Raw genomic sequence first — 12554 nt, 5'->3', positions numbered from 1 at the left:
GAGGCTGGACTGACAGCAAAGTGAGGAGACCATTTGCCTTTCACGCAGATGCAGATGACACACATTCAATTCCTGGCGTCCCATAGGGTCCCCTAAGCCTGCCAGGAGTGATTTCTGAGCAGAGCTGGGAGTAGCCCTTGAAGCTGCCAGATGTGACCCAAAACCCCAAACGAAACAACAATTACTACTGGTGCGATTCAGAGAATGGTAAAGGATTCCGGGAATTGCACTCCAAGACAGCCATGCGCAAAGTGAGTGCTCTACCCACTGTAGAGCACTCAGGCCCTGGCTCTGTGATTTCTTCCTTGATTTTTTTTTTTTTTTTGGTTTTTTGGGATTTTTTTTTTTTTTTTTTTTGTGGTCTTTAGGCCACACCTGGCAGTGCTCAGGGGTTATTCCTGGCTCCATGCTCAGAAATTGCTCCTGGCAGGTACGGGGGACCATATGGGATGCCGGGATTTGAACTGATGACCTTCTGCATGAAAGGCAAACGCCTTACCTCCATGCTATCTCTCTGGCCCCCTTCCTTGATTTCTTCTTCCCTTCCTCCCTCCCTCCCTCCCTCTCTTTCTCCCTTTCCTTCCTTCCTTCCTCCCTCCCTCTCTCTTTCTCCTTCCTTCCTTCCTTCCTTCCTTCCTTCCTTCCTTCCTTCCTTCCTTCCTTCCTTCCTTCCTTCCTTCCTTCCTTCCCCAGGAGACCCCTGCAGGCTCCCTACAAGCCCCTGCGTCCCTTCACGAATGTCTCCAACCCCTGCTACCCTCCAGCCCATCTGTGACCCTTGGTGATGTCCGTGTTTGGCTCTGCCAGTTAATGCTTTGTGAACTCCTATGCATTCTTCCAAGTCCCAGCCCCAGTGTCCCCCAATTACCAGGCCTCCATCCCTACGCCTCCGGTGGAGTCCTCCTCACACCCACCTGCAGTAGACCAGGACTGGAACCTGGAACCACCTCTTCCTGCCCAAGATGAGTCAGTCATCCTTGGTGGCCAGCACTGACACCATTTGGCGGTGCTTGCTGCATGGACGAAGAAATTAGGATCAGTGTCATATGTCTGGGATGCAGGACCCTGAATGAATCCACTGAATTCCCCCCAAACCTCACTTAGAAATGTGCTTTTGGGGGAGCCTGGAGCTGTCTTACAGCGGGAAGAGCATTTGCCTTTCACACAGTTGGCCCAGGTTCCATCTCTGGCAGCATCCCACAGGCAGGAGTGAATCCTGAGAAGAGAGCAGGGAGTAACCCCCGAGCACTGCCAGGAGTGAGCACTGAGCCCAGAGCCAGCAGACAGTCTGGAGCACCAACACAAGAAAAGAGTTTGCACTACATTTTGGCCAAGACGAGCTTCCCTGTGAGATGGGAACTTTGGCTTCAGAGCACCAGCCCGCGGGCAGAGCTTGTGCAAATATCTCAGATCATCCGGGTCCCTCGAGCAATGCCTGAAGGTGAATGAGCAAAAGGCCCATCTGGGGGGAAGGGCGGGGCCTGGAGCCCTGCTGTCACCTGATAGGTTCCCAACTATAGCGGGGGCAGGGCCAGACTCCCTGTACTGTGATCTGATAGGGTCCCAGCCCTCGGGACCAAGCGAGGCCCGCCCCTGATGTGATTTGATAGGCTCCCAGCTCTCTGAGGGCGGGTCCTGGGTCAACCCTCCCCTGCTGTAATCTCATAGGCTCCCAGCCAGTGTAGAACCGCCCCTGCTGTGACCTGATAGGCTCCCAGCTCTCTGAGGGCAGGGCCTAAATCAAGCTTCCCCGCTGTAATCTGATAGGCTCCCAGTCCTTGTAGCACCGCCCATTCTGTGCCCTGATAGGCTCCCAGTCCTCGGGGGCGGGGCATGGACCCAACGAGCCCCCACCGCGGCTCCTTTGGCTCGGGAGACCGGAAGGATGCGCTGTGCCCCGCAGGGAGGGGAAGCGAAGGTGGCGCAGTCGGGGTGGCGCGTGGCCGGCGACGGTTGCGCCTCCGCCGAGAGGGAGGGGTTCCGTCCAACGGCCCAGACGGCGGCCTGGCATTGCATTGATTTTCTGCACGCGCTCCCCGTGCACCCTCCCACCCACCCACCCACCCACCCCTACACACCCAGGGAGCCCCGCACGGGCCTTCTTGGGGGCTCCCCCCACTCGTTTGGTGCAACTGATTTCTCAAGCATTAGCTGTCATTGCTAAAAAAAAAAAAAAGAAAAGAAAAAAGGCGCTATAGCATAATGGCTAGGGCGCTTGCCTTGAACAAGACAGACCCAGGTTGAATCCCCGGCATCCCCCAGGGCCCCCCGAGCACTGTCAGGAGTAATTTCTGAGCAGAGCCAGGAGCAACGCCTGAGATCCGCAGGGTGTGGACCAAAGCAAAAATGAATAAATAAATGAGATAAGTCTGGAGGAGATTGTTGAGGAAATCTGGGTTGGGGAGACCTCACGTGAGGGCCGGTGGCCAGGCCCAGGCTCAGGCAGGCTAAGTAAGGCCTCTCCCCTGCCTCCTAAGCTAAGGGAACGTGACTTGGTCTGTTGCAGCTTTGGTGCCTTCTGATCTGTAGCTAACAGCACCCGCACTTCACCGGTCTATGACACACCCAGCGTTGGGAAATGCCTGCCACACCCAAGTGCACAGAAGCAATGCTCGGCTCCAGGCCCCGGCAGCACTCCAGAGAACGAGTCTCCAATACGTTCTTTGCTCTAAGTACCTCGTTCTGCTTCACGGGCTCTTGCCCCACTGCGCACACCTGCTCACTCCTACACACTCTTCAGAGTCCTCACCAGGACACACCTTTCTTTTGTTCTGTTCAAAATGTCTGAGGGGGCTGGAGGGATTAGCACAGTGGTAGGGCATTTGCCTTGCATGAGGTCGGCCCAGACAGACCTGGTTCAAACCCGGTTTCATCCTGGGCATCCTATAGGGTCCCCCAGACTGCCAGAAGCGATGTCTGAGCCCAGAGCCAGGAGTATCCCTGAGCACCGCCGAATGTGGCCCCAAAACATACAAAGGAAAAGTCTAACTCTCCCAGGGCTCTGGGAGATGGTTTTGAGGGGACTCGTTGTGCTGTGATGGAAGGAATTCCAATTGGCCTGAGAGCAAGGCTTATTGAATGAATGAATAGTTGAGTTAATTCATAGATAAATGGGTGAATGAGTAAATGTACCTCTGAACAATAGGAGTGAATAAAGGAATGATTCCATGGTTGAGTAAATACATGAGTGAAATAAAACAGAAAAGCTGAATGCAGGAATGACTGACTAAAGGAATGCACTGGTGGTATAAAAATCCATGTGTGATAATGATCAAGCAAACAAACAAGAGAATGGTTAAGTGCATTCGTGCATAAAGAAATGAAAGAACAACGGGATCTGTGCGTGAATAAATGAAGGCACGAGTGAACAAGTGAACAAATGAGAGTATAAATGAGTGTATGAAAGAATGAGCAAATGAATGAGAGAATGAATGAAATGCCTTCATGCTGGGTGGATAAGGGCATTTTCACGTGAGAGATAGATGGCTGAACAAATGAAGGCAAGAGTGAACAAAGGAATGAATGAGTGTATAAATGAAGGTGTGAAAGGATGAGCGAACAAATGAATGACAGAAAGAATAAACAATGAGAATGAATGAATGACAGAATGAAAGAAAGAAAACCCGAATGAATGAATGAACGAATGAAGGCAAGAGTAAGCAGATAAATGAATCTAGGATGAAGAAATGACAGAAGGAACGAATGGATGGATTCCACGCTTGGGTGGATGCGTGCGTGAACCTTGGCCTGTGAACGAATGAATGAAAGGACGCCGCGAGTGTGCGTGAATAAGTAATCGAGCCGGCCAGGGTCCGAGCGCGCGGGTCTCGAGAGAAGCAAGGAGCCAGCGAGCGGGGCCTGGCCCGCGGGACGCCAGCTGGGCTGATGGACGGGAGCGCGAGTGCGCGCGGGGTCACCGGGGCGGGGCTTCCTGCGAGGGGGCGGGGACATCCCAGGAGGGGCGTGGCCTGCCGGGCGGGGCGGGGCGATCCTCTGGAGAGGTCGTGGCTTTCCGCGGGGTAGTCCCTAGTTGGTCCGGGCTGCGGGACGGGGCGTGGCTTCCCGGCGGGTATGGGCGTGGCTTCGCGGCGGGGCGTGGCTTCCGGGCCGGGCGGGCTCTTCCGGTGCGACCCGCCAGGGGCGTGGCCGGCGCGCGCGGCGGACGATGGCGGCGGCGGGCTCCGCGCCGGCCGCGGCGCTGCTGGCCGTGGTGGGCGGCGAGTGCGGCGAGTGCGGCTGCCCCGAGCTGCTGAGCTTCGTGCTGGCCGAGCTCGAGCGAGGTGTCCGCGGGGCCGGGGTGCGGGGAGCCGGGGGTGCCGGGGTCCGGCCGAGCCGTGCGTCACGCGCCCGCCCTCGGGGTGTCCAGGCCCGCGCGGGGGGCGCAGCCTTGTCCGGGCCGGACGCGGCGCCTCGTCGGTCGGGGCCGGGCCCGGCCGAGCCGGGGCTGAGCCTGAGCGGGAGCCCGCGGGAGCCGTGGAGGAAGCGGCGCCCGGCTGGGCCGTCCCGCCCCGCGCGGCCCGGCCCGGCCTCCCCGTCGGCCTGGGCGCAGCTCCCGGGCGTGGACACGGCCACGCGCGGCGGGGCGCCCCGGGGCTTGCTTTTCCCTCGAACCCGCAGGAGCTCGTTGGGGGCGTGGGTGGCGCGGCCCGCCGGGGTGAGTCAGGCCGGGCGCACCTGTCAGCTCACCTGCAGCCTCTTGGCACGGGGCGGGGGGCGTGGTGCGCCCCGGCTGACCCGGGCCTCTGCGTGCAGGAACCCCGGAGCCTGCCAGGATTCGGTGCGAGGATCGCAGCGTCCTGAGGCTCGACGGGGTCGGTGGGTGGGTGGGGAGTTCCTGCTGAGCCGAGGCTGGAGGCTGGTGGGGAGGGTCGGCTGCGTGTCCACCCCCCCAACCGAGCAGGGGATGCCACGCGGCCTGTGCAGTTCTGGGCTGCTGCCCGTGCCTGAATCCGGAGGGAAAGCAGGCCGGTTTGAGTCTCCTCCTCCTAGACCTAGGCCTTGCTTGAAGGCGAGGCAGGGGCAGCCCTCCCGGGTCCAGATGCCCCATCTGGGGAAGCTGCTTATCTCTCTGTTTGCTTCTTCTCCTCCCCAACCCCCCTCAGGCATCCGGTCCTGGGATCTGGACCCCGCCGTGTGCAGCCTGGATGAGCAACTCAAGGCCTTCGTGGCCCGGCACTCGGCCACTTTCTCCAGCATCGTGAGAGGTGAGGGGCGGCGTCTCGTTTCACACACACACACCCTTTTCAGGGAGGACTGAGGAGTGGGTGTCTCTGCCAGGCACTGGGCGCATGTGCGGGGGTCTGGGGGGAGGGACAGGCCGGCATCCACACCCCTTCCCCTTCCCTCTTCCCCGTGTCTCACCCTCTGAGTCACATCCCGACCAGGCAGGGAAGGAAGCGCTGATCACCTCATTGTCCCGATTCCCTCCACTTCCTGCCTCTGGGCCTGTCCATCTGAGGCTGGACTGACCATGTGACCCTGCTGACCACCGAGCCAGGCATACGTGGCCATCAGGGGGCACTGCTGGGTCGCAGCCGTGGCTCTGGACCCCTAATGCCCTTCAGCCGGTTCTTCATGTGAAGCTGGGGGCCCCCTGGGGACAGGCCAGTGTGTAGGGGGTTTGGGGCATCACCAGTTCCGGCTTCATCCCACACGTGCACCAGGACCTGGTCTGGGTTCCCCGGAGACCAGGGAGACACCCCCAGTCACAGTGCCCGGTTCCTCCCCAGGCCAGCGCAGCCTGCACCACCGCGGAGACGCCCTGGAGACGCTGGTTCTCCTGAACCCCTCAGACAAATCCCTGTGTGAAGAGGTATGTCCACACCCTCGCTCCACGAGGGTCAGTGCCCCGCCCGACCCACCTAGATCACCCCCATGTGGGATGCAAGGTCTGGGACGCCCCACAGAGCAAAGGTGGAGGGTGGGGTGCTGAAGGCCCACATATGGCCGGGAGGGTGTCCAGGAGGATGGACGGCCCTGTGTGGGGTGTTGTGGGATGCGCCCAAGTTCTCTGGAGGATGCTCGCAGGCCTGTCCTTGCACAGAACCAGTCCTGACACCACCCCCCCCTGTGTCGCTTCTCCCACCCCCCAGCTCCGGAACCTACTGTTGGACCCCACCCCTCACAAACTGCTGGTGCTGGCCGGACCCTGCCTGGAGCAGACGGGGGAGCTGCTGCTGCAATCTGGGGGCTTCTCCGCACGTCACTTCCTGCAGGTCCTAGGGGACCGAGAGGTGAGCATGGACCCCCCCCCCCCCAGTCTGCTGGGTCCCTGAACCCTTGCCCTGCCCCATGCACTTTGGGTTTGAGGGCCCTCAAGTGGCCCCAGGACCTATGATTGTTTTATTTTGTTTCTCGGGTCACACTTGGCAGACCTCAGGGATTACTCCTGGCTCTGTGCTCAGGGGTCACTCCTGGCTCTGCTCAGAGATCACTCCTGGCTCTATGCTCCTGGCTCTGTGCTCAGGGGTCACTCCTGGCTCTGTGTTTAGGGATCATTCCTGCCAGGCTTGAAGATTCTATTTCTTTTTTTTTTTTTTTTTTTGGTTTTTGGGCCACACCCAGTGACACTCAGGGGTTACTCCTGGCTATGCGCTCAAAAGTCACTCCTGGCTTGGGGGACCATATGGGACGCCGGGGGACGCCGGGGGATCGAACCGCGGTCCGTCCTAGGCTAGCGTAGGCAAGGCAGACACCTTACCTCTAGCGCCACCGCCCGGCCCCAAAGATTCTATTTCTATGTTGAGGGATGTGGGGATCGAACCTGGGCCGGCTGAGTGCAAGGCAAATGCCCGCCTGCTGTGCTCTCTTTCTTTCTTTTTTTTTTTTTTTCTTTTTTGGTTTTTGGGCCACACCCGGCATTGCTCAGGGGTTACTCCTGGCTATCTGCTCAGAAATAGTTCCTGGCAGGCACAGGGGACCATATGGGACACCGGGATTCGAACCAAACACCTTTGGTCCTGGATCGGCTGCTTGCAAGGCAAACGCCGCTGTGCTATCTCTCCGGGCCCACTGTGCTCTCTCTTTTCTCTCTTCTCTCTCTCTCTCTCTCTCTCTCTCTCTCTCTCTCTCTCTCTCTCTCTCTCTCTCTCTCTCTTCTCTGTCCACTCTCCTCTCTGTCCACTCTCCTCTCTGCCCCCCTCCTCTCTGCCCCCTCTCTCCTCTCTCTTTCTCCCTCTCTCTCTTTCTCCCCACCAGCCCTGGGCCCTTTAAGTATCTCCCCATTCCTCCTCTTCTCTCCCCGCACCCAGATCGTGGAGCAGCTGGCAGAGCCCCCGCGGCTAACCGTCACGTGTCCCCAGCTCGGAGACTGGGCCCTGCTAGCCACCGAGGCCCCGGGGCTGCGCCTGAACCCGCCGCAGCAACCGGACCCGGGCGAGGGGCTGCGGGCCTTCCTGGCCTCGCTGGCCGAGACGCTGGCTCCCCTGCCGCCCTTTGAGCTGCTGGAGCCACCGGCGTCCGTGGGCTTCCTGCGCCTGGCGCGGCCCTGCTGCTACGTGTTCCCGGGCGGCCTGGGCGACGCGGCCTTCTTCGCCGTCAAGGGCTTCACGGTGCTGGTCAACGGCGGCTCCAACCCCAAATCGAGCTTCTGGAAGCTGGTGCGCCACCTGGACCGCGTGGACGCCGTGCTGGTGACACACGCGGGCGCCGACAGCCTGCCGGGCCTCAACAGCCTGCTGCGCCGCAAGGTGGCCGAGCGCGACCAGGAGGCCGTGGAGGCAGCGCGGGGCGCTGGGGGCTCCCCGGACGCGCGGACGCGCTGCCTCGTGTCCCCGGAGCTGGGCGTCGTCTTCCTGAACGCACGCGCCCCGGCCACATCGCGCCTGCTGCGGGGCCCCGACGACGCGGGCCTGGCGCTCAGCCTCCTGGACCGCCTGGGGCTGGCGCCGCTGCCGCTCCGGGGTGCCCCCGAGCCCACGGTGCTGTTCAAGAAGCTGGGCGTGGGCCGCCTCGACATGTACGTCCTGCACCCGCCGCCACCCCCGGCACGCTCGTCTGGGAACCCCGCCGGACACGCAGCTGCCTCCGTCGCCAATGCTGCTGCGTGTGCGCTGCTCGTGTGGCACCCCGCGGGCCCCTCTGAGAAGGTGGTGCGGGTGTTGTTTCCCGGCTGCACACCGCCCGCCCGTCTCCTGGACGGCCTCCAGGCCCTGCAGCACCTCGGCTTCCTCCGCGAGCCCGTGGTCACCCCCCAGGACCTAGCGGCGCCCCAGCCCCAGCGCACCGAGAGCCGCGAGAGCCTCAGCTCCAGGGAAGGCGCGCCCCGCAAGGAGCCCCGCGCCCCGGCCGCTGCCAATGCAACCGCCGCCACAGCCAGGCTCGCCCAGGAGCGCCCCGGGACCGCCCGTAAGGAAGCCGCCCGCAAGGAACCTCTCCCGCGCCGCGCCGTCCCCGAGAAGAAGGAACCCCGGGCACCCCCAGAGCCGAAAAAGGACCCCAAGTCCGGTGCGCCACGGAGCCAGGCCCGGGAACCGCGTCGGGCAGCTGCCACCGGCCCCAGCGCCAAGAAAGCCGGACAGCCCGCTGCTCCCCCCGTTGTGCAGAACCAGAACGAAACCCGCAGCGCCCTGAACGTGCCAGGCGTCCTGGGTGGCACCCAGGACCCCCCACCGGTGCCCGGACCCGATGCCCTGGAGCCCACCCTGGCGCTGCCGCTCCAGCCCTGCGCGCCCCAGCCCCGCAGCCCATCGCCCGCCGGCGCCCCGCAGGGCCTGGTCGAGAGCAGCGGGCGCCTGTCGCTGAGCCCCACGGTGACCACGCCGTCGCTGCCGGCCGAGGTGAGCTCCCCGCACTCCACCGAGGTGGACGAGTCCCTGTCCATGTCCTTCGAGCAGGCGCTGCCCGCTCCCTCCGGCGACGCGGGGCTCAGCCTCGTGCTACGTGGGCCTGGCGCGCGGCGCTCCGCGTCCCCCCACGACGTGGACCTCTGCCTAGTGTCCCCCTGCGAGTTCCAGCACCGCCGCGTCCCGGGCCCCGCGCCCGCCTCCCCCGGCAGCTCCACGGGCAGCAGTGCCCACTCCCAGGATCGTGCGGGGGACCCCGGTCCCGCCGAAACGGCCCCCTGCTCCGTCAGTGAGTCTCTGCCCACCTTGTCCGACTCGGACCCGCCGCACACGCCCGGCCCCGCCGACTCGGACGACGACGACGACACCGAGGGGCTCCCCGCCCTGCCCTGCCGCGACCCGCTGCAGTGCCCTCCGCTGCTGCCCACCCCGCCCGGGATCTGCATGGTGGACCCCGAAATCCTCGCCCCGGCCGCCGCCAGCCTGCCCGAGGGCCGCGGAAGCAAGGGCGTCCCCACGCGTCCCCACTCTGGCCCGGCCACCGCCAAGTGTGCGCCGGGGTCCACAGCCAAAGGCAAGGTGCCTGCTGGGATTGAGCGGGGCAGCCGACCCCGGAGCGCCCAGACCAGGCCCAGCGTCCGGCCCGGACCCACGCCCCTCACCAGAAAGGCTTCCGCCCCCAAGGTGACATCCCGAGGCCCCAGTGGTGAGTACCTGGGCTGTGTGTGGGAGGAGGGAAGAGGGGAGGACTCCCGGCCGCCCTGTTGCTCCCTTGGGCCCCTGGGAGGAGCTTGTGGGGCTGGGGAGACAGGGCCACCCCATGCAGCACCCAGACTCTGGCTGCTCCCAGCCCCCTGATCTGACACACACACACACACACACACACACACACACACACACACACACACACACACACACACACACACACACACACACACACACACACTCACACACACTCTCACTCACTCACTCACTCACTCTTTTCCGCGTGTGTCCCAGGCATTGCCTCATCCAGCTACCCCAATGGTCAGCGCTTTCTTTCCCTCTGTCCTCGTCCTCCGGGTCTTCCCAGGACCCCCCATCGGTGTCTGGGCTGCAGAGTGTTGAGGGGCTTGTGCTGCACCGTCAGGAACCACCTGAACATGGGACACACGTGCCCTCCACAGTAGAGACAGGAGAATTTGGGGGTTCCGTGGGTGGCATTTCCTGACACCTATCAGCATCACCTGAGCTCCTCTCCACTCTCCTGGGTGCTCCTTGTTTGCTCTGCTTCATCCTGGCGCCTTTCCCACCCCCCTCCTGCAGGTTCCATGCGTGGGGGGTCTGGGGAGTGTTTTTCCAGAGGTTGTTCTCAGTGCTCAGGTGTGCGCAGTGCTGCAGAACTCTGCGGGGTTCTCCTGGTGAGGGGTTCAGGCCTCGCCCATCCGCATCTGCCCAGGATCCCCGCCTTCCAGGGCATGTGCTTGGTGCCCTTCAGTCCCGGGCCCTGCTCGCCAACCCATCCGAGGTGCTTGCGGGGTTTCCTGTTGGCCAAATGCAACCACGAGGCTGCCCTAGCAGGGTCCTCAGATACCCGCACTCGACCTCCCGGCCTGTGAGCAGTGTAGGGGGTTGGGTGGAGGTAGGGGAACCTCCGCGGGCACTCCCAGAGCTTTGGGGGCCTCCAGATTCCTGATGGTGACACCGAGGGTGGGTGCGTCTGTTTCTGAAGAAACCAAGGCGGTGTTTCCCTGGGGGCAGTGTTGAGGCTGCGTGGGTGGGTGCGGGGGTATGTGAAGCCTCGGGAAAGTGTATGTTTGGGGGTCTGGCCGGCCTTGCCTGTACACGGGGCTGGAGGGGTTGTGGACTCTGGGGGGCCCTGACCTTGGCCAGGCCGCTTTGTTTTGTGTATATTGCTTTGTGGCCATGTGAGTCTCTGTTGAACCTGGTCCTTTGATTTTTGGCTGTTTTGTTTTGGGGCCACTCCTGGCTCAGCTGGGAGGTGCGGCCTGGGGCCCCTAAGTCCTCATGGCCATGTCCTGTGCCCGTCTCTGGCCTTCCCATACCCCCCTGGGACTAGCAGATGCCGCACCCCTCCCTTACACTGAATGACAGGCCTGCAGCCAGGGCCTCTCACGTTCCAGCTGCTTTACCCACCCTTCCAAGAAGTCCTCCTCGGTTGCTCCGCTCCAGTGGCCTTGGGGATGCTCCTGCCCCAAGGCCCATTGACCCACCAGTCCCAGTGATCTCAGCCTCCTGCGAGGAGTCCCTCCCACCCCCTGACCTGCCCCTTCTCTCTGGCCCGCAGGACCCAGCAGCAGCCGTGCCACAGGCTCTGGCCCCTCGCGCTGCCCCATCTACCTGGACCTGGCCTACCTGCCGAGCGGGGGCAGCGCCCACCTGCTGGACGAGGAGTTCTTCCGGCGCGTGCGCGCGCTCTGCTACGTCATCAGTGGGCGCGACCAGCGGCGCGAGGAAGGGCTGCGGGCCATGCTGGACGCGCTGCTGGCCGCCAAGCCACGCTGGGAGCGGGACCTGCAGGTGAGCTGGGCAGTCCTTTGTGGCCAGGCCACACCCACATGACAACAAGCCCCGCCCATATGGCCACAAGCCCCGCCCCTGGGAGGAGGTCCCTCTCATTCAGACTGCCCCCATTGGCTCAACTGCCAAGCAGCTGCATGCAAACCCCTCCCCTGGGCGGTCCCTTCAGCTCAGGCCACGCCCACATTAACCACAAGCCCCGCCCCTACGGTGGTCCCTCCTCCTCTCTTGGCTCAGCAGACGTCATTTACCTACAAGCCCCTCCCCTGAGTCCGCCCTTCAGCTCAAACTCTGCCACGTCCAGTGATGGTCACCACTGCTCTGGCCCCTCCATTTGCATGCAAAACCCGCCCCCCTGGGTGGCCCCTTCCACTTATGCCACACCCCTTTTTTAAAAACAGACCCCTGGGCTGGGTCTCCTGCTCAGAACCACCCCTGGCTGTCTCCTTCTGCTGTTGCCACACCCCTGGGAGGTTCCTCCCCCTCCGAGCCCACCTCCCTGCATGCACACCCTCTTCCTGGGTGGTACCACCCACTCTGGCTCAGGTTGCCCTTTGCATCAGACCCCACCTCTGGGTGGACCCCTTCTGTTCTGCCTGCCCCTCTGCGATCTAGCCCTGTCCCTGGGTCCTCCAGGGTCCTCTTCTAATCAGGCAGGTTAGGGGAGACCTAGCCTGCAGGGTGGGGTGAGATGGGCCCGGGGTGGGTGGGCCTCAGCCTCCCCCGTCCCATTCACCCCTCTCACCTCATCCCTCCCATGTGGCTGCCCCCAGGTGACCCTGATCCCCACCTTTGACTCCGTGGCCATGCACGAGTGGTATGAGGAGACGCACACGCAGCACCCCGCGCTGGGCATCACGGTCCTGGGCAGCAATAGCACCGTGTCCATGCAGGACGAGGCCTTCCCTGCCTGCAAGGTGGAGTTCTAGCCTGGCTGCAGTCTCGGAGAGGGAGCACTGAGTGAAGAGCAGTGGCGAGGGACCCGGCCCCTGCCCGGCAAGCAGAGACGCCGTCAGGGCTGAGGAGGGCTGTGTCCCGCTCCCCAGCACTGGACCCGGCCCAGGGCTCCCCCGGGTGATCCCTGAACACTGAGCACGGCCGGGCGTAGCCCCAACTCAAAAATAAAAATAAGTGCAGCAAACACACAGGACCTTTGGGCTGCTGCGGACTTGGGTCCAGGGACCTCCAAAAGCAGGAGTGTTGGCTGCCCCAGAGATTCTGGGGTGTCTCCACTCTGTGCCTCCTCGAGTA

General features: G+C 62.9%; 1 protein-coding gene across 1 annotated transcript; it reads left to right on the top strand.

Annotated features, from left to right (window-relative positions):
* The first annotated feature begins 4165 nt into the window (after nt 1–4165).
* Nucleotides 4166–12392, top strand: MAP1S (microtubule associated protein 1S). The gene is made up of 7 exons (XM_049787696.1): nt 4166–4280; nt 5103–5204; nt 5730–5812; nt 6093–6233; nt 7251–9489; nt 11071–11303; nt 12077–12392. Exons 1-7 carry the CDS (start codon nt 4166–4168, stop codon nt 12230–12232), a joined length of 3069 nt encoding a protein of 1022 aa, XP_049643653.1. The 3' UTR covers nt 12233–12392.
* The last annotated feature ends 162 nt before the right edge of the window (nt 12393–12554 follow it).

The sequence above is a fragment of the Suncus etruscus genome, chromosome 15 (assembly GCF_024139225.1).
Source record: "Suncus etruscus isolate mSunEtr1 chromosome 15, mSunEtr1.pri.cur, whole genome shotgun sequence".
Classification (NCBI taxonomy): Eukaryota; Metazoa; Chordata; class Mammalia; order Eulipotyphla; family Soricidae; genus Suncus; species Suncus etruscus.
This window is presented reverse-complemented; position numbering and strand designations above follow the sequence as displayed.